The 25,672-nt window shown below is 40.0% G+C and overlaps 1 protein-coding gene across 3 annotated transcripts in view; it reads right to left on the reverse strand.

The window, feature by feature from the left end:
- The window catches only part of MACROD2 (mono-ADP ribosylhydrolase 2), a 1,985,215-nt gene that overhangs the window by 583,957 nt on the left and 1,375,586 nt on the right, over positions 1-25,672 (reverse strand). For all 3 annotated transcript variants that reach the window (XM_067707453.1, XM_067707452.1, XM_067707451.1), the window contains exon 7: positions 12,853-12,883. In XM_067707453.1, the coding sequence (XP_067563554.1) occupies positions 12,853-12,883 (31 nt within the window). The remainder of the gene's footprint in view (positions 1-12,852; positions 12,884-25,672) is intronic.

Raw genomic sequence — 25,672 nt, forward strand, 5'->3', positions numbered from 1 at the left:
CTAACCTCTCAGAGTCTCAGATCTCTCATCTGTATAATGGGGATAACTGTACTGATCTATCAAGATTGTTGTGAGGATTAGAAGTGGCACATAATATGTCAGGCACAATTACAGGTATCCAAGAGATAGAAGCCAATATTATTAACTTAAATGTATACTTCAATTCAGTTGGTGTATAACCATTTTAATCTAAATTGTAATATCCAACATGATATAAACATTTTTTAGGCACAGAGCAAATGACAATGTTTGGAGTAGCTAAATTAATTGCATTTCCTGGTAAAATTTCATTTGAACAGGAGGTGAGAGGGGTGGGTGGAGGGAAGGGGAGTGGTTCAACTAATGAGCCATGATTCAATGAGCATTGGAATTTTCAGGTTGCTGGAATAGGTTTAGGAAATTGTTATATATCTTTCTCAGAGAGAGAGTAAGAGAGAAATAGCAACTGATGTACATCCTTTCAGATGTTTTTTTTTTTTTTTTTTTCTGCCCAAAAGAAGCTAATCATCAGGAAAATTTCAAATTGAGTGCCTCTGAGGAAAGACCAAACAGATGCTGTGTTCATGGTCTAGATTCTATGTGACTTTGGACAAGTCACTGACACCCTCGGGTTGGTGCTGGGAACTTCTTTGCTATAATTTGGACCTCAGAAAATCTCCATTTTTTTTAATTAACTCTAGTTAATAAATAGAATCTCTAGTCCTAAATATATAGGAAAAAATGTGGTTTTTTTGAGTTAGTACTAGAGATGAAAAGGTTTTACACCTGGCTTTAAAAAGTTATGAAACCCCACATTTTAATTATGCTTTATTTATAGTCAGTTGTCTGGGAGAGGTGAAATGGAAAATTTAGAGAAAATGATGCTACACAATCCTATAGTCTGAACAGTGATCACTTTTCCTAGGAATTAAAACCTTCCACTACTACCTACCCATAAGACGTCGGCCCCTGTTTTTGTGAAAGCCACAGTCATAGCTGTGAATGCCACTGCCCACGGTTATAAGAAGCAAAGGTAAACTTGATGAGAAAAGAGGGGACATTATTATTCTTGCTTGGTTCAATTTGAATGTCTTCAGCATTACAGAGGAGACATGAGAGAATACAGACTCTTAAACTTAGGATGGATAACATCATGAACATTCTATTACATAGCTTGGCTGTCTTTTACAAAGTATAAGCATTTCAAAATATGATTTTTGGGGCTTCCCTGGTGGCACAGTGGTTGAGAGTCCGCCTGCCGATGCAGGGGAGGCGGGTTCGTGCCCCGGTCCGGGAAGATCCCACATGCTGCGGAGCGGCTGGGCCCGTGAGCCATGGCCGCTGAGCCTGCGCATCCGGAGCCTGTGCTCTGCAACGGGAGAGGCCACAACAGTGAGAGACCCGCACATCGGAAAAAAAAAAAAAAATATATATATATATATATATATATATATGATTTTCTCTTGGCTATACTGGCAGGGCAGGGAAAGAAAGTTGGCTTTTTGTTTGTTATCTTTCACTATTATGCCACTTCATACTGTCAGCATTTTCCTCTTAGGATCTTCCTGCCATCTTTAAATTGCTATAGTCCAAGAAAACATTTGTTAGAATTACATCTAAAATAAGAGTGATTAGGTCCTGAGTGATGGCCTGAGAAGATTTCCTATGGGTAAAGCTTATGAAATTTTTTATAGGGACCGGGCATATATATGAAGAACATTTTTAAAGGTATCTTCAGTTTCATGGTTAAATGTTGAGTAGAGAAAGTTGCCCAGTAAGTGAATTCTAATGAGTGGAAAGGGCTAGATACCACACTACCCAGATGATGAATGACAGACCATAGACAAGCAGCAAGCACAGACTGATGGACACTATCATTTGGAGCCTACAATGGACCTCCACCAACTTCCAAACGGTCAGACATAGATAGCATCCCTCTCCAGGGGTCCAATGGTCCAGGCTGCCCTCAGCAATCTCCTATGCCACTGCCAATGCCTCTTCCTCAGCAGGATGAAGTTCTTCCCCATTCTCTATAGCTCGGATTGGTCAGGTCACTGGCAGGCCCTGAGGAAGCCCTGATCACAGCAGCCAAGCTCCGAGCTGCACAGAGCAGTTTGTTTATGGGTGGCAGTGACAGGTAAACCGCAGTGTCCCCTCCTTCAGTCTAATGGGGTGAGTTGAAAGATTCGGCTGTCAGACCAGTGTGAGGCCTCATTTTTCTTCCCTGCCGCATAGGGTGCCCCTTGCTGCAGCCAACATTTGATTGTGAGTAATTTGTCAGGGATGGCTGTACAATGGAAATGGAGAAATGGATTGCCAATTACAGCTGGTCTTCTCCGACTGCTTGGCAGACGAGGGCCTTTCTGCAGGGCTGACAGCCCTAGAGCACAGTGTATTTAGCCTGAGAGGGAAGGAACCCATTCTCAACTGAGTTTTAAAGATGAGGAAGGGGTCAAGGTGACTCATTTTTGTATTTACTTGCTGACGTTTGTCCTGGCCTTCTTGGCAAGCGCCATGGGAGGGAAAGCCAGTCTGAGGTTTGCTTTTTATTCTGTCCATTTAAAATGCTTTGTACTTCTGATTTCAGTCTTAGCAGCACAAATGAAAGGTGTGAAAGAGTTCATTCCATACTTCCCACTGAAAAAGCCCAAAGGGAAGTGTATCTCTGACTCCCTCTGAGATGTTTAAAACATGCTGATGGTGGGCAAATGGCAGGCATGCCATCATTTTTTTCCTCTTATTTCCAAAAGACAATATGCAATTGCACATTGATAACTATCACGAAATAACTTGCTACTTACCCCCTCATGGAAGAGATGAGCTTTTGCGATTTTAAAATTGTCCCAAAGGAAGAGGTCAGTAAATGAAGAAATGTCTTTAGCTGTCAAGCCCTGTGTGTCTCATAATCAGATTTGCTTTCAGATGGTGAATGAAATGGACACCATCACATTTTGCACTTGTAGAAAATCATTGCCAAACTGACATCAATACTTATAACTCTAAGAAATCTCATGGTCCCTCAGAAATACCTGAGCTACAACTTGTGAACGGCTGCACTATTAATTTATTCTCAAATTACATGACCTGCTCATTTGTGGGGACAGGAGTAGGTAAAATAGGTCTGCTTTAGTGGGAAAATCTCATTGTCATTATCTTGTAAAGAACAGCTGAAAAATGGACGCAATTATTCAATAACAAGAAGATTAACAAAGAAAATCTTATCCTAAAATTTTCCTAGCAGCTATATTAAAACTGTTTGAGATACAGATGCACACATATCACATTCTCTCATATCTATACACAAGAGCACACACACACATAACAGGTGATATATTTTCTATTATATATAACATATATGTATATACATATAAACAGATATATACACACACATAAAGAAAATATATAATACCTATGAGATATAAACAATAAGTAATAATAGAAAAGTATTAGCTTGCAATTATAGATTCTAAAGAAATTTAAAAGCTATGGATTATTTGTGAAAGAAATGGGCAATAATTAATTAGATGCTCATTTAAAGTCATGGATATCCCCAAAATCATTTTTTAAAGAAAAAATTCATATTTTTCTTTAAACCAGTACACATACATAGGTACAAACATGTAATTATGCTTTAAAATATATACTACTTCTCATCCAGTACCTTAAGCATATAAGGGCTTTAGTATAGATATATGCATATAGATATATGCATTTGTTTATACACATATGTATATGTGCATACATACATATATGATATATAGTGCATAGCATATGCTATACAGTAAATATGTATGTATAAATAAATATACTGTATATAATATATATGCATATATATGTGTATATATGTATGATATTTATGTATGTACACAAACACATATGTAAATAAATGGTTTAACATACATATGTCTGTTTGTTGAAAATGTGACCAGCTCACCAGAAGAAATTCTGGGAGAACTTCTAAAAATAATCTTGAAGTGGGAAGGCCTTCCTAAGTTGGAAACCATGAAGAAAAAGACTGATAAAGTTGATTACATTTATAGGCTTATATATTCAGTGAATATTTTTTTTTTGAAAATGCACAAGAAATTCAACAATGGTTGCCTCTCAAGAGTGATACTGGCAGTTTCAGGTGGGAAGAGATTTTGTAAAACTTTATGACCTTTTATACTGCTTTATTGTTTCTTGCCATATGCATACATTATTTTAATGATAAAAGCACACCTTTAAAAAATGTGCCTCCATCTCTTTTTCTCTTTGGTAACGTTAGGCCATATCAGTGTTCAGATGCTCTAGCCACATTTTTTCACTAGTCCTCTAAAGTCTGGGGTGGTGATCATGACCCTCTCGTCAGTTATTAGTCAAAGCAAAGTGGGGACCTGTGTGATTCATTTCAGTGTCATGGGTATTCATTCACTATCCATACTAGACATTAAGGGGACAGGGCTGCCAGCTGGTAACTCAGAGTCTAAACACTAGTGAATCGCTAGGTTTGGAAGTGGGGATGAAAAAATGAATAAGTGCTTCTAATGACTGGCTTGATAGAAAAATCCTGAGGTACAGTGATCTGTCACTAGGCACTTTGCTTATCCACTCTGAGTCATGCAACAGTCTTAGGGATGGTCCTCTAAGAGGAAAGATGACCACTGGCAGGAACATTACCCTAGGATAGCTGCAAGAGGATCAACGCAAACACCAAATCCTGGCTCTTTATAATAAAAGAGAAAGACTTATTTGCATGTACTATAAGAAAGGAAGAAAAAAATTCCTAGAATGAAATATAAAGACTCTAACTTATTATGTTGTCTGTGTTCAAAACCTGTTGTTTCCTGTTTGATATTTTTGGAACATATAATTCATATTCTCAATGAGAAAATACTATACATTTTAATTCTGTTGTCTGGACAAGACTCAAAGTGATTTGATTTATAACAAATATAGAGCACAGAGCATATTTTTAATAGGAAATTGTGTACATTCATTTAACAGGAATTTATTCTTGAACATTCATCGGACACTGTGCTGGGAGCTGGGGACTTAGGCGTGAGCAAAACCAGATACTAACACTGATAAAATAAAACCCCAGTAAACGTATGCTGCAGTTGTAATGAGTGTTGTGAAAGAGAACCATATAGGTGTTACAGAAACAAACTATAATTGATTCCTCCAAGGATTTCTATGGAAATGGACAAGAATTAGAAATGTAACAAATGATACAATTATTTATTCATTCTCAATATACTGATTTTAGTTTCCACTGATGTGTCTGCAAATTTTGCAAGAAGTATAGTACAAAAAATGTAAACACAATTGACGTAAGATCTAAATGTCTAAATATACTGGCTGACAACTAATAATAGGTCACTGTACTGATGCCTGAAGAATGCCATACTTTCAAATTTTTCAGGATTCAGGATTATAAAGGCATTTTAATAAAGCAGATACTATAAAAATCACCAACTATTCTTGCCAAATAGAGACTATCATTTTTCAAAAATATTTACTGATTCTGTGTAGAATCAAAGTGCTCCAGAATTAAATTACCTATGAGTGACCTGTTTGATTTAATTTGACTTTCTTTCCCCCTTGAGCAATGATATCTAGAAGGCCATCATAATTCAATGCCCTCTTCTTGCTACATAAAAGAATCATAGCCAGACACGTGGAATACAAGGCACACTAAATTTCCAATCTCCTTTGTAGTTAGGTTGGTCATGAGACCAATTTCCCTCCAATGAAAGGGAGATGAAAGTGATAAGTGCTACCCTGAGTCCAGGGACCATCAGATAGGATGTGTGCCCATCCTACGTGTTTCTTTCATTAGAAATGAGAAAGGTAACCATATGAGAACAATGCCTTATGAAAGGCAGAACGACTCCTTAACACCACCGCAGATTAATGTTGCCTTGAATGATAGAGTGGAACAAATCCTTCCCAAGCAGAATGCTCACTTTGGAACTATTTGCACAGAAAGAAATCAACATCTATATACACTAAGCCACTCTGTTTTGGAGCCTCTTTGTTACAGCAGCTTAGCTTTACCCTAGCTAATATAGTCTCTTTCAAATGCATTTCAAGATGTTTTCTTAAAAATAGAATCATTGACTACAAAGGATTTGACATGAAAATCATTGTCCTAAAGAGCTAAACACACTTGATTTCTCTAAGAGCTTTCAGAATTATTTTTGATTTCCTTTCTAAAGAGAGCTGAGCTATGTTTATTTAAAGTCACCCTTTAGATACAAGTATGTATAAGGAGCAAATAAAAAGGAGTGTCATTCAAGACTGGATGAGAAAAATGAGCGAGCGCATGGAAATTATTCCACTGATCAGATGGAAAGTGTGGTCCATTCTTAGGAAGTTCTTTAGGGAGAGCATTCCATTACTGCTCCCAGTTTTCAACGTGGCTGAAAGATATTCCTAGGGTTCCTGTTAAATGGATAGGCTTTGTAACTTACTGAAGTGGTTTTCCTATTTCCTTAAAAGACTTACTGCTTTGATACTTCTATAAGAAAAGCCATTTTTAAAATGTAACATAATAATATATGGCAGCTTCTGAGGATGGGGTGACTTGGAATTCATTTCTGCATTCTAGTCCTAAGACAAATTTTTACCTTGACACAGTTGCAAAGAGGTAGACATGCAGACCTCAGAAACAGTAATAAAGTTGTGATCTTTATTACTTTTTGAAACACTTAATCTTTTAATGAAGTCCTAAAATTGTTCAATTTGAACAGAACACCAGGGAGAATGACACTGGTTTCTGCAGTACCAGAAGGCTAGGTTTCCAGGATTTTCATTTCTTTTGGCAGATCCCCTGGGGGAATCCTGCCCGTGGGTCTCACTGTCATTTTTTTTTTTTTTTTGCGGTACGCGGGCCTCTCACTGTCGTGGCCTCTCCCGTTGCGGAGCACAGGCTCCGGACGCGCAGGCTTAGCGGCCATGGCTCACGGGCCCAGCCGCTCCGCGGCATGTGGGATCCTCCCGGACCAGGGCACGAACCCGTGTCCCCTGCATCGGCAGGCGGACTCTCAACCACTGCGCCACCAGGGAAGCCCTCACTGTCATTTTTATGTAAGCTGAACTAGCATATTTTGTTGCTAGGTGCTTGAAACTCTCTTCCAGCGCAAAGGTAGTACTTTTGGTTTCTTAGTTTGATGCATTTTTATTATTAAAGACTCATGTAGTTTAGAGAGAGTAAAAGGGGAGTTTGTACCACATTTTGTGGGATGAATGTATAAATGTGTACATGTGTGACTGAATTTGCTAGAACTGTCTATTCAAATGGTAAGCACTCAGAGGATTAGAAACAATAGCTATAATTTCATTGTCTGTTAAACTCTTTCTCCAGTGCTTCATAAGGATCAGTTCATAAAATATTATTCAAATGTGATAGAATTAAGATGGGTTTGTCCCCCGCACTGTATTTTCCCAAAGGGAAGTAAGGTATGCTGATGCTAATGTTACTACCCTTTGAGGGCCAGCAATTAACTCAAGGATTGCCAAGAACAATAACACTTCCTACAGCGGGAATAATGTTCCCAGGACAAAAAAACACAGGATGTCGTAGAAGGGAATTTATGAGAGAAAAAAGAGTCATCATTAGACCACCTGAAAGGAAGTTTTCAAAGCAAATGGAAATATCAAAGGGAAGAGAAGAAAGCCAGAGGGAGGAGGGGAGCTTTCAGGGGGATGAAAGGGAGGGGCACACATTTTTGTCAATTTTGCTCTGGTTTCCAAATGCATTACATAAGATAACTCTTCCAGCAAGCCCAGAATTGCACAGCCATGGTTGTCACACCCTCTGAAACCTGTCAGCATTTAAACCTGACAGAGGGCATGCCCTTAGCATTGCCATTGCAGAACGCTTTGGTTTTTTTCCAAGTCATGTCTGTGAATTTAGACATATGTAGTGATAAAAATATTTGCCAAGTATATATAAGGTTAACAAAACATCACGTAGATCTCCTTTTTTTTTTTACCAGTTAGAAGCAGAAGAGCGAACTTGAATGCAAATGAGGGAGGATTCAATTAGAAAGTTGTGTTCTGGCAGCATTTCATGGAAAGCAGAGGGAGACCGGGTGATCTGATAGAAACAGGCCTTCCACGTTGATAACAGAAATCTAATGAATAAATATGGGAGCTGTTTTCACTAAGTTATGCTGCACTTAAATTTTTCCCACAGATTTCCAGCCAATAACTCAATGTCTGAAATTCCTTCCTCTCTAAAAACACCATCTTGTACCTGGAAAGGAAGATTGACGTTTTTTTTTTTTTTTCCTCCAGAAAGAATATTTTCTCAATTACTCAAGGGATACACTTTTCCACCTGGACTTCATTTCTGTTAACTATATCGACTCTCATAAAATAGACGAAAATTCTTTTTGCTGTTCACTTCTCAGTAAAAATTCCACTGCTATGCATCATGTCTAGCCTCTTGTGTTAAACTTATTAGCACCAGAGTATCCAAGTTGGGCTCAAAGGGCAGAAGGCACACGCAAGATCTGAAATGTTCATCAGGGAAGTTCAGCTCTATCCCTCTGAGTCCGGTTTCGTGGCCAAATCAAACCTTTAATTGGGATCTGGGAGTTTAAAGACCCCGTAAGCCTCATCTGGATCTCTTTTTCCAAAAGTAACACAGGCCTTGCTTTGGTATTTTACCAAATGTGGCTTTTCAACCTGAGTGTAAGCAGGCGGTCTGGTGCCCTGTGGAACCACCCGGGAAACATTACATTGGGGCAGCAACAGCGGTGGCTGAAAATCAGACTGGAAAATTCTGGCTCCTCGTCCAGGGAAACCTGAGAGCGGGCGGGGCCTGCTCCCATTGTATTTCTCCCTTAAATCCGGCTGAGTGACACGGCAGATACTTTTCAGTCTGTGTTCTGCAAAAAGGTACAGATGGTTTTGTCTCCAAAAGGCTAGGATTAAGGAGAGGCTGGGAGAGTAACTGGTTTCCACCATGGTCTCCAGTGTCCCGGAAATACCGCTGTGCTCGGATCCTTGCAGACGTGCTTGGAGTATGGTGATGATTCCACAAAATGGAAATGCTTACTGTTGACATTGCCCTGGTATGAGATCATCTTGGCAATTAAATAACCCAAACCCCTTCCAAAGATGGCTCTACCATAGTCAAAAGTTTTGTTCTGATAGAAGAATTAGAGTTACATTGAGTTTTGGGGACATAAATCTAAAAGTGAAGGTCAATCCAAAGCAAAGAGGTATCTGAGAAATTACAGCAGATGGGGAGGGGGCTGGGACTAGGACATGTCAGGAAAAGTCGGGATAGGGCCTCAGAGCAACAGGTACCTCCCTGAGAGACCATCATCCCATGGGCTATGATAAATAACAAAGCGTTTTGTTTTGTTTTGTTTAAGTGAAGTAGAGTGCTGTATTTATCTTGGTTTTCTTTTTTAAGAAAACTTTATTGGAGTATAGTTGATTTACAATGTTGTGTTAGTTTCAGATGTACAGTAAAGTGAATCAGTTATACATATACCCAAAGAAGACATACAGATACGGTATTGGTATTCTAAATGAACAAATTCTTGAGTTTTCATTTCCCCTTGTGAAGGTGGACACTGCCATGCTTACAGATATCATTCCTAGTTTGAGAATGTTTTTTAGGAGCACATTTGTTTTTCCTAAAATAGAGATGTTTGCCCACTAAGAAAATACCAACCAGGTAGCTTTCTCTGCCTGTTATCTTGCCAATGAACAATTCTGCTTCTTGTATCATCAGTTAGGCAACAATTGGGGTTATAATCATTATTGTCGTCATCAAACAGCAATTATTTCCTGAGCTTCTCCGGGAGACACAATGCTAGATGGTGGGTGTGTGTAGAACATGCACAAGTGAATCCCTGCTCATGAAAAAAGCTCCGGATTGGCTATGAACACAGGATATGTTTTTTAAAAAAAATCTATGGAACAATATGAAGAGGCAGTTGTTAATTGTCCAGATTACAAATGCTGAAAGAGTTCAAAAGATGTAATGACCGTCAAGATTTGGCATATTCAAGGAAGACTTCTCAGAGATCAAGCTTCAACCTATATACGTGTGTGTGGTGTGTTTTTGTTTGGGGATTGGGGTAGAGAATAGTGGTGGTGATGGTGTGTGTGAGTGTGGTGCTTGTGGGTGTGTTATAAGGAAGGGGCACAGAATTGGATCTGGGAAGGCACATGCCAGGTTCTGAGACTCATCAGCTCATTTGTGTGTAAGAGAAAATGTGTCCACTATGGGTAGATGTCAAGAAATTTCTCAAACTATATTCTGGAGAAAACACTAGTCCTAAGAAAGTTTGAGAGAAGAATAATTTCTATGGACAATTAACCCTAGGAAATACTACAAAGTATATTCCCCCTTTTCAAGATGCAAAGGCAAAGGTACATATAAAATTCTTGGCACAGCAACTCACATCCTCAAGAAGAGATTCTTTTTCCCCTCTTCACAAATTTTGAAAGCGCTGGTTTAGGGAGATACATAAATTGCCTATTGTTCAGCATAGAAAGAGTCTACAAGTAACAGAATATGATCAAAGGCCCCTGAGCAGATGCAAAACATGCACCAAGCGTTAGTTTAGAAAAATTCATGTAGTGAGGTTTAGAATATGGAATAAGAAGGCAAGGCCTGGAACCAGGAGACTGCTCTGAATATTGGCTCGTAACCCACCAAGCATGACTTACAAAGTGTTGGGAGTATTATTTGCCTGCTTTTAATTTTTTTTTTTTTCTTTTTAGCTGTGGACCACTTTCTTCAACTAAAGTATTCTTTCAAATGCCAATAAGTAAAGATAAAAGTAAAATTGATCTAGATAATAGAGGAGGCGAAACTAAGTTCTGAATAAGAGCAAGAAAACAACTGATCCATAAAATATGAGTACTTAGGAGAGTATCAAGGGCTGATCAGAAAGCTATAGTTTCACAAGGGACATATAGCATAATTTTCAAGTTGCAAAATGTTAAATAGTTCATAAAGAGACCTGGAGTAATGTAAACATTATTAAAGATCTCATGGAGCTAAAATTAATGCTACGTCTCAAGCACAGGTGCATCTAACCAAAGACAACATGGCACCTGACTTTGCAGGTATCAGCCTCACTTTGAAATGTACTCAGAAACTAGAGGGGAAGAGAGATGAGTAGCCAGGACTTGAAAACTATATTCTTTGACCTAGCTTTGTGAAAACTGACTGAGCTCATGTGGTGGAAACCCTCCAAGGCTGTGACATGACTCCCTATCAGTGCCTTTCTCAACAGTCTTCAATATTCCCCTCCCACCCGACACAATGCTGTACTGACCTGGTTATTATACACTGAGCCATGTTACTGTAAGGAGGAATCCCGGTCCTTCAGGGATTGAAATTAACCAAGGGCCACTTTAGTTTTGATTTAGTTTCTACTATGCTCTCTCAGCCTTCCATTTTAGTGTCCCTCCTCAACTTCCTTTACTTTTCTATTTCCTTTTCCTGCCATTTCCCCCTTTCTTAATGCATTGTGTTAAATTCAGCTTCTGAAAGTCTTTGTACATTACCACAGGATTCTCAGAGACACAATGGACATCGACAATATGACACAGGATTGTTTTTGGCACTTGGGTTTTTGCTCGTTTTTTTATCAAGGAAAATCAAGATTGTCATGAGAGAACATTTTCAAAAATCAGAACCATTTCTGTGGTGGAGTCTGATTTGCTTTTAGACAAGGTGAAATGAAGATCTGGGCGCTTGACCAAGTAAAACTTTGCATGTAATACTTCCTTTAAGCAAATATATAAGTAAGAGTTATAACTGGGTATCTGTGAGGCAGAAAGAGTGGCCATGATGGGGATAATGGTGCAGATGGTCCAGCTTAGCCCACCAGCCCAGTGTCCGATGTGTTTCCACAAAGACAGGCTATAGTGGAATCCAGAGAGAAAAAAGCACGCCTTAAATTTTTAAATAATGTCGCCAAATCTTTCTCCATTTAATTTGATTCAGGCCTCCATTTTCCACTTTATTCTCACTAAAACCTTCAAAAAAAAATACCACATTAAGAGGAAATAAGTCTCCTACCTTTGATATCACTTTAGCTATCCTTCCCCTATAGTGATGAAGTTAATTTTTAACATTTGTACATATTTTATTTTTCATCTAAGAGTCTCCATGTGAGAAGTCTGAGCTCAGAAATGTTGTAATCTATTTTGCTTGATCAGAAAACCCTAAAACGAAAAACTCTGTTTTACCTGAATGTGTAAAACAGATTTATTAACGGCCTGAGATAAAAAGCATAGGGATATGTCATTGTAGGTAGAAGAATATTTAGAGAGCTTTAGTCTAGTGAAAACAAGTAATGATAAAAACATTTTGCTTCCATCTGTGAGTGAAGCAGCCACTACTTAAAACAATCTATCAATACCAGAAAAAAAATTGCATCTTATTAAAAGTATTTGTTTTTATTGTCACATATTTGGTTTTTTTAATTTAAATATACAGACATATATGTGTGTGCATTCTAACACTTCTATTATTTTGTAATTCACAACAAAATAATGGTAATGTTAGGTTTTATATGCATTATGATTCATCTAACAGAAAAACCTGACTTTATTAAAGAAAATAGTATTAGAGGTCAGATCCTACTAGAGCAAAATTTTCACCTAACAAAAGACGTTAAGCCACAGTGCATCTAATCATTGCACATGGTATGCAGTACAACTAAATTCAACAACACAAAATATCCAAATAGCCTCTCGAGATTCCTCAATGGGATTTGACCTGCATTCTGAGTCTCTTTAAATCACAGCAAACTATATCCATCAGAGAAGCTCTTATTTTTCCTGTTAACCTTGATTTTAATAACAAAATAAAGAAATATAAACGTTACCAAAAGATAGATCACTTACCGTAAATGCCTGTTGAGATGCAGGGAAATGCCTGTGAAGAAACCACAAAAATAACGATAAATTTTAAAGGCACGATTCTGCTCGAACCTGACAGCATCTATTTCAACATCTGTTTTGCTTGATAATGGGATGCTCTCTACCCACATACTCTGAGCTCTGAACCCCACTCAGCTGGAATAGGAGACATCATGGAAATGGCATATTTGATTAACTGAAAAATTTTCTTTACCAGCAATTATGCCAGCTCACAAAAACCAATGGTTAAATTTACAGGAATCTTGGGAACGAACTGTTAAACAATTATTAAGAAATTAAATCACATAAACCTTCAATGAGCTAAGTCATATCTAAAACAAATAGTCATCATCGCTTCCTTGTGCCGCATGTTACTATTACCTCTGCTTTTAAGATGACTATGTCTGTCATACGTGTCTGGTGGAAATACTACATACTGGTATGCTACTGGGCATCCTGTCTCAGCTCTGTGTTAAGTGACATCGTGTTGGTGATGTAAAATCTGAAAATATCAATCAACGTTCATGGTGCACTATACATGTAGGTCAACTGAAACCAGAAGTTGGCTATGGATACAAAATTTTGATAAAATTTAACAAAAGGATTCTGTAAGAATCAACTGGCTAAACAGAATTTCTAACAGAGGGTATTGTATAGTCTATTCTTTCTTTTTTTTCTTTTTTTTTTTTGCGTTACGCGAGCCTCTCACTGTTGTGGCCTCTCCCGTTGCAGACGCGCAGGCCCAGTGGCCATGGTCCACGGGCCCAGCCGCTCCACGGCACACGGGATCCTCCCGGACCGGGGCACGAACCCACGTCCCCTGCATCGGCAGGCGGACTCTCAACCACTGCGCCACCAGGGAAGCCCCTATAGTCTATTCTTATATTTAAGTTGTGTGCTATACATTCTTTGTATCAGTAAAATTTAAAAATAAACTTACAGACATGCACACTAATTTTTTTGAGTCACTTTTTAAACATTTGCTGGCAAACCACTGCTTATGCCATATGCTATGGATTGAATGTTTGTGTCCACCCAAATGCATATGCTGAAACTCTAATGTGATGGTATTTGGAGGTGAGATGTTTGGGAGTTAATTAGGTCATGAGGGTTGAGCCCCCATGACGGGATTAGAATTCTTAGAAGAGGAAGATAGCTAGCACGCTCTGCTGTCCACCAAGTGAAGTACAATGAGAAGACAGCCATCTGCAAACCAGGAAGTGTGCTCTCACCAAACACCAGATCTGCTGGCACCTTGATCTTTGACCTCTCAACCATGAGAAATGAATGTTTGTTGTTTAAGCCACCCAGCAATTTGTTATAGCAGCCCAAATTGACTAAGACACTGTATTTCACTCAGCAATATTTAAAGAATTTGATGAAAAGAGTGAATGAACAAATGTAAATAGAGTTAAGTCAAAATTGAGCTTTCTAACAATAGAAAGGGATCTGAGTACGACAATGTCCTCTGCCAATGTACCTTTGTATAAATTTGATCAAGTTGTTTTCATCTTTGGATTTTCCCATGAAAATGCAGATAACATTTACCATATAGAAGTATGCTGTGGGAATTAATGACAGAATTTTTTTTAAAAGGACTGATATTGCACTAGAAATTCAAAATACTGCATCTGCTATCGACCATAATAACTAACATTATGATTGGGCTCAACTATAATGAAATGTTTAAGCCTTTTTTATTTATATCTTTGGGTTAAATGTGTCCTACATTTTATTTTCCTTAACATTTTTATAGAATATATGTTTATTCCCTTTACTTGGACGTTCTACTTAAAAAGTCAAAATTTACGTGATTTTGTTTTACACAGAGTAATAAGTGACTCTGTTAAGCTTACCTATATGTCTGTGAAATGAGAGATTTTTTTTTTCTGTTCCTTCACTAGTAAATGCTACTGTTTCTAATGAGAAAATAGGACAGTTTCTGGAATGGAGTAGGGGTTATTTTTTAAGTGAATTAATGAGTTAATTCTTTGATTCCTTACATTCTTGAGGTGCCAATAAGTTCTGAAGAATGTTTCTGAATAACTCAATCCATCCAATGACATAGAAACATGAAGAGATAGTATGGAACAAATTCTTCTGGAAATATTGTAGTCTTTTTACAGGCATTCACCAAGATTATCTACAGGCTGCACTCTGCCTGTGGAAAGTAACTGCATGCTTACTAACAGTAAGGGTCAGAAGTTCAGGAATGACCTGCTTAGAAATACAAATTAGAGAGGATTCAGAGTCATCCCTGTAATTTGTCCCGTGCTCACTCATGTTCCATTGTGCCTTTTTTTTTTTTTTTAACATCTTTATCGGAGTATAATTGCTTTACAATGGTGTGTTAGTTTCTGCTTTATAACAAAGTGAACCAGCTATACATATACATATGTTCCCATATCTCTTCCCTCTTGCGTCTCCCTCCCTCCCACCCTCCCTATCCCACCCCTCTAGGTGGTCACAAACCACCTAGCTGATCTCCCTGTGCTATGCGTCATTGTGTCTTTTAAATGAGGTAGAAAGACGTGAGTTTATAGCTGGTGCCCCAGGAATTCCATGGGAGCAAACTGAACACGTAAACATCATCTATCTTGTGCTCCGGGTAGACAAAGAGAAAAGTTTGAGAACACCTGCATCAAGCCATCAAGCGGAAACTAGAAGATACTAGAATGTTTTCCATGAGCCAGTCTGCTTGAAATCCCACCTCGGGGTCCTTCCCGTTCATGATGTTGGCGAGTTTACTTAACTGCTCTGAGCATCCTCATCAGTAGATGAAAACTCTAAGGCTCTCCTAAGGGGTTTGCAGGAAGATGAGAAGGAATAAGGAACACAGAGCATCGTGGCTGACAAGTAACAATATCTCAATTAATGCTGATTCTTGTGGTGGCCACTGTGATGCCCACCAGGCTCTGCTTTGGGGTGGGGGTGGGGGAATCTGTTGCCCTAGAGCAAGGCTTCCTGACCTTGGCACTGTTGATATTTGGGACCAGATGATTATTGCTGGGGGCTGCCTTGTGCACGGTCAGATGTTTAGCAGCATTCCTGCGCTCTATCCACTTGCTAGGAGCAGGGCCCCCAGTCTTGACAATCAAAAACATTTCCAGACATTGTCAAATGCCCCCTAGGGGGCGAAATCACCCCTGGCTGAGGACTACTGCCCTAGAATCTAGAGCCTAGACCCCAGCAGAGCTGTCAGCAGACAGCCTTCAACTGTTAACCTTTTCAGGGACTGTGTCAGATGCAAAGACCCACCTCACTGGGGTCATGCCCCTTCCCATAATCAATGCAGAGTATAAAGGGCTTGGTCATCTTGGCTCAAATCAATGTAGCACTGAAGGGCCCTGCAGCCCCAGAGCTCCCAACGGGGTGAGCAGGCCCGTCACTGAGCCACACGGCAGCTCTTCTTTCCCTCTGCCCCTCCCACTTCTATCCCCTGCCTTCTCCAGGTGTTGATTCCCAGAGCACAGCTCAGTAAACATCCTGTAACCTAAACTCCATCTCAGAGTCTGCCTCCTGGGGAACTGATCTGAGTTCACTCCCCTTTGCTTCCTTCTCAGGCACAGAATTATGAGTCATTCTCCCATCAGATCTAGCAGAAGAGAGAGCACACTGAACAGCTAATGGCAACTTTCATTTGCCTCAGCTCCCAGCTCTAACTTGGAATCAATCATGCAACTTAATAGTTGAGTCTGAATGTACCAATTGCCTTGCCTGTTTTAACAAGGACAAATAGCTTCATCTGAAAATGACACTGTCGCCTTGAATGGGAAGGCAAACAGTTGTGTAATGGAGGATGCCCTTGGTAACATTATTGCATTAATTCAAACAAAAAGGCAATGATAAAGCAGAGATGGGATTGCAATATCATGGAAAAAACTCATTGTATGTAAAACAACTTTGCATATAATTCAACCAAACTACATCTCAGTATTAATCACTTTTTATTACTTGAGAGAGAGAGATTGGGAAAGAAAGAGAGAGCAAGTGAGTTCATCTAAGGGATTTACAGCACAGAGTCTGTGTTCTTCGCCATAATAAGTTTCTGATGGGGCCACCAGAATTGAGTAGCACGGGATTTCTTTATTTCAAAGTTATATTTAACATAACCACCTCCCACAAAAATCCTCGCCTGTGGAAGGAAGAATGATAGATTGTACCAAAACCCAGGCCAATTAGCCTGGTTTAAGTGCATGTAACTCTGCAGTCACCTGTAGCACTTGGGGAATGACATCATCAGTTGAATTTGTAAGGCTCCAAACTCCCCTTCCAGCAAGTTCCAGGAGCAAGACACCTCCATGCTAATCAGGGCCGACCCTACAGCCACCAGAAACTTTATAGCACTTGACTTTTAGCCAGTTTTGTTCGTTTGTTTTCCAAATCATCATGCACTTCTCTCTTGGGGAAAAGAAAAATAATCATTTGACTTGGAGAGTGAGAGAGGAATTTTCTTTTGTGAAATTACAGATTGGGCCACCTAGAAAATACTTCCTTAGCCCAGCATGTTGGTTTCAAGCACACTTGTAGGAACACTGAAATCCTTAAGACTGTAGACTATGCTTCCCATCCTGGGAAGCATCCCGAATTCCTCATGGTGTTTTGACATGGGAGGTGGTAGCCTAGCAACAACAATAGCTGTCATTCTTGAATTACGGTAGTCCCCTCCCTTATCTGTGTTTTTGCTTTCCTCAGTTTCAGCTACCCGTGGTCAACTGCAGTCTAAAAATGTTACACGGAAAATTCCAGAAATAAACAATTCACAAATTTTAAATCGTGCTCCATTCTGAGTAGCATGATGAAATCTAGCACCATCTCACTCCATCCTGCCTGGGACGTGAATCATCCACGTATCCCACCCGTCAGTCACCTCAGTTTATCAGCTAGGCTGTCATAGTAGAGCCATATTGCAGTGCTTGTGTTGAAGTAACGTTTATTTTACCCCCAAAACACAAAAGTAGTGATGCTGGCAATTCAGATAGGCCAAGGAGAAGCAGTGCTTCCCTTAGTGAAAAGGTGAAATTTCTCAAGTCAATAAGGAAAGAAAAAAACAATTGTGTGCTGAGGTTGCTAAGATTAGGGTAAGAACGAATCTTCTATCACAAAACTGTGAAGAAGGAAAAATGAATCCGTGTTAGTTTTGCTGTCGCACATCAAACCGCAAAAGTCAGAGCCGTGGCGTGTGGTAAGTTTTTAGTCAACATGGAAAAGGCATTACATTTGTACAAGATATTTTGAGAGAGAGAGAGAGACTACATTCATATAACTTTTATTACAGTATATTGTTATAATTGTTCTATTTTATTATTCTTTATTGTTGTTCATCTCTTACTGTACCTAATTTATAAATTACACTTTATCATAGGTATGTATGTACAGGAAAAAACATAGTATATATAGGGTTCAGTACTATCCACGTTTCAGGAATCCACGGGGGTCTTGGAACGTGTCCCCCATAGATCAGGGCGACCACTCTGTTCCAATGTGCCGAGCACGGGCTAAAAGCTCTCTGCAGAGAGTCTGATTCATTCTCATGAACAATCCTGTGAAAAAGAACCTATTCCCCCCTCTTCATAAACGTGGAGGAGAGAAAGCTAAGAAAGTGAACTTCTTCAACGTCACACAACAGAATGCTAAGATACTGCTTTATTTTGGGTAAGGAATTATTGATTTTTTACCTTTAATACTTGTGAATTATACAAAGAACTTATAAATAATTCTCAAAAGGCGTAAAGAAGGCAGGCATAGGCAGACAGCAGTGAGAACTTTCTCCTACAGCCTCACCCTCTCTTTCTTGGATTTAACTAGAAAACCTTCCTCTTGGGCCATCATGACCAATAGCACCGGGAGCATCACACCACTCCAGGCGTTTACATTTTAAAGCCTGAGATTGTGCCTTTTTCCTGATCTCAAAGCTTTAGTCCCCTCACATCACATTTTAATAAAATGTGAAGTCAGGAGAGCGAGGCCTCCAATTTCCCCATGATTTGGCTCCTGGCTTCTTCTCCACCCTCCTTTCCTTCCACTTGTCCCCCTGCTCACAGAGTTCCAGCCATGCTGGTCTCCTTTGGTTCTTCAAACACAGAAAGCACAGTCCTGCTTCGGGGCCTTTGGCCTAGCTGATCCCTTTGTCGGGCACACTTCCTTTGAGATCCCTGATCACATGTCACCTCCTCAGTGAGGTTCTTTCTGGCCTCGAGTTAAATTCCTCTCTCTTCCCTTAGGCTGCTGGATCTCGTTGACTCCTACATATACCACCTGACACACAGGTGCTTGACTGTTCATTGCTTCCTCGACCTCAACCCCCCACTGGCAGGCAAAACCCAGGAAGACCTTTGTTTTACTTATTGTTGTATCAACTGCATCTAGAATGGGGCCTGACACAATAAATATCTGTTTAATGGATGAATGAATTAATAATTGAGTTATATGGCCATACAAACATAGTCAGATTTTTTTTTTCTACACAAATTGGAACATATGTTGTGTTATATCTTCTGAGGCTAGCTTTTTTCATGCATTAGATCTTGGAGAACTTTCAAAGTCAGTGTACGATGATCTAATGTCTACATACTATTCTAGGCATGGACACTATGTTTACTTAACATGATAAACATGTGGGTTGTTTGTAAGTACTACTATAATAACCCTGCCATAAGCATTCTTGACTATGCCTTTGTCTACCTAATATATTCTGGTAGGATATATTCCTTGATAAAAATTAACTTGTTTAACCATTGAGTTAAAGGAAAAGTTTAAAATTTTGAAGATACAGTCCTTCCAGGACCCTCCTCAAATACGCAAATCCACTAATGCTCAAGTCATTTGCATAAAATGGTGTAGTATTTGCATATATCCTAATCACACCTTCCCATACACTTTAAATCATCTCTAGATTATTTATAATACCTAATACAATGTAAATGCAATGTAAATAGTTGTAAATACAATGTAAATTGCTATGTAAATAGTCGTTGGTCCAAAACAAAGTCAAGTTTTGCTTTTTTGGAACTTTCTGGAATTTTTTTTTTTTTTAATATTTTTGATCTGCTGTGGGTTGAATCTGTAGATCAGAAACCCATGGGTACAGAGGGCTGATTGTACTGACAAACTGCTCTCTCCAAAATATTTTTTCAATGTAAAATCTCTCCAACAGTTAGAGTCAATAATTCCAATTTTTTTTCCCATTACATGGGTGAATAGAGCAAAAGGATGCTGTCTCTTTAACAAATTGCACAGGAAAATGCAAATACTATCAGTGCACTCCCAACCCCAAAGGTAAATAACCTGAAGGCCAAGGTCATTTAAAGGAGCCTGTGAATGAGATCATGTGGAAACGGCCAGAGTAGTGTTTGGAGTGCGTGGTGCAGGTTCACCCAGGCACCATAATTATATGCAATAACTTTGTTTTTGTTTTCTTCATTATACCTTGGAAATAGCTGTCATAAAGTCATTTATTGCCAGCTGGTTTTGTGTTTATAACTACAACTCCACAGTAGTATAAAACAAACTATTACATAGCCATGAATATTCACAGTCCTCTTCTAAACTTTATATTTTCCAAGAAGACAGCTGGATTGCTTCCACCATGAATTTATTAGGATGCAGAATGTCAGAACCAGCAAAGGGAACATACTTGCCTTTTGCCTGAGCTTTCTCGAGTGACTGGGAGGAGTGTTTTACTGGAAACTATACATATGTGAAAAGGAGAGCAAGTCCCCATAAACCCAATGAACCCAAAGGAAGGTGCATTCTGTTCCAAAATGTCTACATCTGTAAACTCCCTTTACACAGAAGCAAAGGGAAGAAACAAAAGTTTAGAAAAAGGAAAACAAACAAAAACCCTTCTCGTATTAATAGCAAACTAGTTGTGCAATGTGGAAGCTCCTACTGAAACAAAATATTCCTAAAATGATGTTCTTTTCCCCATAACCCTAATCACCTCGATTTTTGGAATTATCTGCTCCCACATCTTCTTCATAATTAAGTACATGTACTAGGCTCATTTTGCATCCCTGGCACCGAGAGGTGGTGGGTGTGAGGGGATGCCCTTAGGTGACCTTTTCCTGGGTAGAGCTGGGGAAGTTGAGATAACAGTCAATCATCTCAGATCCCCTGAGAAGTAAATTACCCACTGAGACTGAAAGGCCCAAAGCTCACAGCCATCGCGAGGCCTGCCTGTTTCTGCACAGAGGGACCTTCCTGGCTGAAAAGGGGGCCAGAATGACAAGGAGGCGCCCTATACACATAGTACTGAGGGACCAGAGCCCCGCTGGAAAGAGTGCAGGGCTGTAGGTGGAGCTCTGGAGGACTTAGGGGCCCTGGAGCTTTCCTCAGCGTGTCTGGGACACCGTCAGTGTCCTGTCCTTTAGCAACCCTGCCAGAGGCAAGCCCCACACACAGCAGCTGTCACAGCGATGCCCTCGGGCTGCCGGGCGCTTTGCCAATACACTCAGAGCTCCCGGGATCTGCAATCAAATGCCTCCAGGGCAGCCCTTAACCAATCAATGTCTGATGGGTGGGGTGTAGAGGGTAATGGATACTCCTGCATCTCTGCCCTGGAGGGGACAAAGCTGAGGTGTGACCTGCATCGTCTGAGGAGCATCGCCCTGGGACTTTGCAGTCACCTGGGACACAGCCTGACATCCACCCTTCCCTTCCAGTCTCAGTCTTCACATCTCACCTGTTTTTTTCCTTGGGATTGTCCTAACAAATCCCTTTCCCCCAGATCCTCATCCCAGAGACTGCTTTTGGGGAACCAGCGCAGACATTTGCTATTGTTAGTAAGGTTGATGCGGCTGCAGTAGAACTTCTAAAGTGAAATAAACCTGACAGGTGATTTTGGGAGAATCTCAGAGGAAACAGAGCCCATGGTCACTTCTGGTCAGTCTTGGTAAGAGAGAGAAGTAAAATCAGGTGAATCCTTGTAAAGAAGCAAGAGGGAAGAGAGAGCATCCTTAAGATCACGAGTAACTTGAACAACAGAGACCTGGCTCGAAACCAAGGAGCGGCTGTCAGGGACAGACAACAGGAGGGGATTCAGAGAGTGACCATGCAGGGAGGAGGCAGTGGTCCTGGGACTTTCTGTCTTCCATGCCTAGGGCAAGGCCCCATAAAGAATGTGCACCATGTAAACTTCTGTTAAACAAACCCAAGGAGGGGTTATTATCTACTCTTGACTTTGAGTCAATCCTTGGCTTCCTTAATAATAAGTTGCATCTCCATGTTTTTCTTAATTAGAAAGTTGAAGATGTGACTTCCAAAGGAAACATTTAAGAAAATCCATTACCAACAAACAACCACAAAACAAGAAACACAGATGGTCTCATAGAGGAGCAGCCCAAAGCCTTGACACACTTGGGTGGTGAGGTGATATTTTCTAAGAGTCTATGCATGGACTGGGCACACGGAGGGAGTAACTCAACCATTTCTCAGCCAACCTGTGTTTCCACTCTTCTTCCAAGACTCCCTAAGGATCTGTTCACAAACTGAACAGCTGTGAGAAGGGAGAGAGATAATACACAGTCAACAATATTTACCAAAAGACCATGGAAAAGGATACCAGGATGTCCAGTAGCTTCAGCTATCAGGTTCTCCTCCTCTCGTGGCTTAAGCAAATATATAGAAATAAAGATACCGTCTTATAAATTCTAAAGCTCCCCGGTTGTTTTTACATGGGCTTTGCTGTCTTTCATAACAACAGAGAAGCCTGAGGGGAAGCAATATTATTATCATCCCCTGATGGAGTGAGAAAGCTACCCAAAGTCACACAGTGACTAAGAGGAAAAGCTCAGACAGAAGCCCTTATCTTTTGACTCAAAATTCTAAGCACTTTCCACTGCAGAACAGAGTAAGTAAGGTCAACAGAGAAGGGGGAGGTGATGAGAGAAGAATCCGCCTTGAACATCCCCGGTCCTTGAGGAAGGGCTGGTTAGAGATGAGAGTTCTTTTTCGACATCAACACAGTATGAAAACCCTTCTAGGCCCTAGCTACCAGATCTCAACAGTATTAAATCTGCCATCACACTGAAGATTAGTGCCACAGTGTAACTGAAAATTAGGACACTTTGAGAACCACTGTGTTATTCTGTTCTAACCAATGCCTTTTTTCCCCACCGTTGCACCAGACAACTGTAGCCCAGGCTGCATCCTCCTCATATCCAACACAGACTCGCTCCCCTGGGATGTGCTGAGCTCCTTGCTTTTCTGTGCTTACTAATCTGTCACAGACCACATTATTAGACAGGGAGCAGATTGCTAGATTACCAACACATATGCAGATTTCCTGCCTGTAGATTTTTTTGACAGCTCTGTTCCATCTCTTAAAATGTCAGCATGTTCTCCTCACAAATTGGGCAATTCCACTTCAACCCCTCCATAATTTCATGGTGTGAACTTGAAATCACCACATAGAAAAAGAGATGGTTTTCCACATGAATACAGGCACTTTTACACTCAATTAATTGTGCAAACACCTGACTCCCTCTCATATTTATGGGAGTTAGGTGAGACTCTCTTGACAGTTGCTTGGGGTCTACAGCGTGGTTTGTAAAGAATGAGGACTTTAAGTAAAAATAATTATGATTATGCAGCTTGAATCAATATATAAAGGTAATACATTCTTCTTTCCTTAGTCACAAAGGAAGACAAGTCAAGCCTGATACACACTTTATATTTAACAAGGGAATTCATTAGGGGATAATGACTAAGAAAGAGGTGTCTAAAGGACACACCCTGTAGGAATGACTAAAGGAAAGGAAAGCAAGAAAGGAAAAGGAAAAGGAAATTGACTATAGTCATAATTCCCAATTTCAAGAATTGTTACTCATGGCCTGAAAATGACTGTGCTTTGTGGACCATCGATCACTGTGAAGACTTTTATCAACCAAATTCTATTACGGAAATGAGCAAAAATAACAAGACGGGAAGCAGCCAGTCTGCAAGGAGATGTCTGACAGCTCAGGCCGCAGGAGATGAGTTATTTGTACACATTTCTCAGTGATCACTGCATTAATCCAACCAGAATCATCCCAGAACCACAAGGAAGGAAGCAGGCAGCTGGCCTTTTGCCGTATACACGGAGGGTCAGTGTTGGCTCCTGTACTGGGAGATGAACAAACCAAGTTGTGCAGAATGTGACACACCTGTGAGTTATTAAAGAATAGTTTAGATTAAATTTTGTTCTACTCTCAGGGAGTTGACTTAGCATATGCACTAAGTCATCATTCCTGTTAGAGAGGCAATGAGGAACTCACACAGGCACAGGTGGATAGATGCATGGATGGATGGATGGGATGAGGGTGGCAGGATGGAAGGAGAGATAGATGAAAGGATGGTTGGGATAATTCTTGATTTAGGGATAGTAGCTTGATTCAGCTACCACTAGCTCTGGTAGACTTTGACTTCATTGAAAGTTTGATTTCACAAAGTAAAGGACTTGATTTTTAACCACAATGTTATAATTGCATCTTTCTTAAGGACAAACAAAATAAAACCCATCCATAACAGGTTGTAACTCTGTCTCAGATAGAACTTATCGCAGCCAAGAGTTATACTCCTTTCGAGTGTGTGAAAGAATTTCTGCCCACGGTTTTCCTCTCCCTCCATGTTACAGTTTCTTTGGGGAGGGATTTGTTGAAAGTGGGACACATCCTCAACATGGAAAAAATACAGTTTCATTAGTAACAGATGTCACTGAGGAATGTTTTTGAGGACATAGTAAGAAGCCAATGATTCTGCACTAGAGATCTATTTCCCCCGAGTTACAAAGAGCTGTCCAAGGTTCCTTCACCCTATGAAATGCATTCCTGTCTCAACCAACATTTTGTCATGTGATCTCTAGCTCATATCTAATTGCAGAAACTACAAATGATGCCTTTTTGGCACACTTCCCACTTCTGTACTGGTTTTCAGTGTTCTGCTAGAAGCACAGATATCCCAAAGGTGCTACTGTTCCTGGTACTTGTCTGTTCCCACTAGCCCATGCATTGCTCCTTTCTCCGTCATCTCTGATAGGCTCACCCAGGCTCCACCTGAACTTCTCCTAGGATGGGGAGTTCACTGGCTCAGAAAGTACATGGACCAGTGCTCCTCAAATGTCAATGTGTATCTGCTCACCTGAACATCTTTTTTTCTTCTTTTTAAATTTTTATTGCAGCATAGTTGCTTTATATTATTGTGTTAGTTTCTGCTGTACAGCTAAGTGAATCAGCTATATGTATACATATGTCCCCTCTTTTTCTGGATTTCCTTCCCATTTAGGTCACCACAGAGCATTAAGTAGAGTTCCCAGTGCTATACAGTAGGTTCTCATTAGTTATCTATTTTATACATAGTAGTGTGTATATGTCCATCCCAATCTCCCAATTCATCCCACCTGAACATCTTGCTAAAGTGAAAACTTGGATTCAGTAGATCTGGGGCAGGCTGAGATGATGCATTTCTAACAGTCTCACAGGTGATGGTAATATTGCTAGTCTGTGTATATTGACAGTGGCAAGGAACTAGACAATAATACCATTTCAAGTGCTACTTTTCAAGATAACACTGCATGAGTTGAAACCTGAGGAAAACAGGGAGGAAATTACTGTTCCCACGTAATACATGGGTACCTGAAGTGGCAGATCTTCCAAAGCTACACAGAAGTTAGTAATAAATCAGGAAGAGGTCAGATGATGAAGCCCATGCTCTTCCCCCAACCCTTGTACTTTCCCACAAAATTGCGCTGTTCAAACACCCAGCTCCTCTCATCCTGATAAATACACTTATCCTTCTTCTCACATGAACAGAATGTCAACATTAGAGT

Source organism: Pseudorca crassidens, chromosome 15 (genome assembly GCF_039906515.1).
Source record: "Pseudorca crassidens isolate mPseCra1 chromosome 15, mPseCra1.hap1, whole genome shotgun sequence".
In the NCBI taxonomy this organism is placed as follows: domain Eukaryota; kingdom Metazoa; phylum Chordata; class Mammalia; order Artiodactyla; family Delphinidae; genus Pseudorca; species Pseudorca crassidens.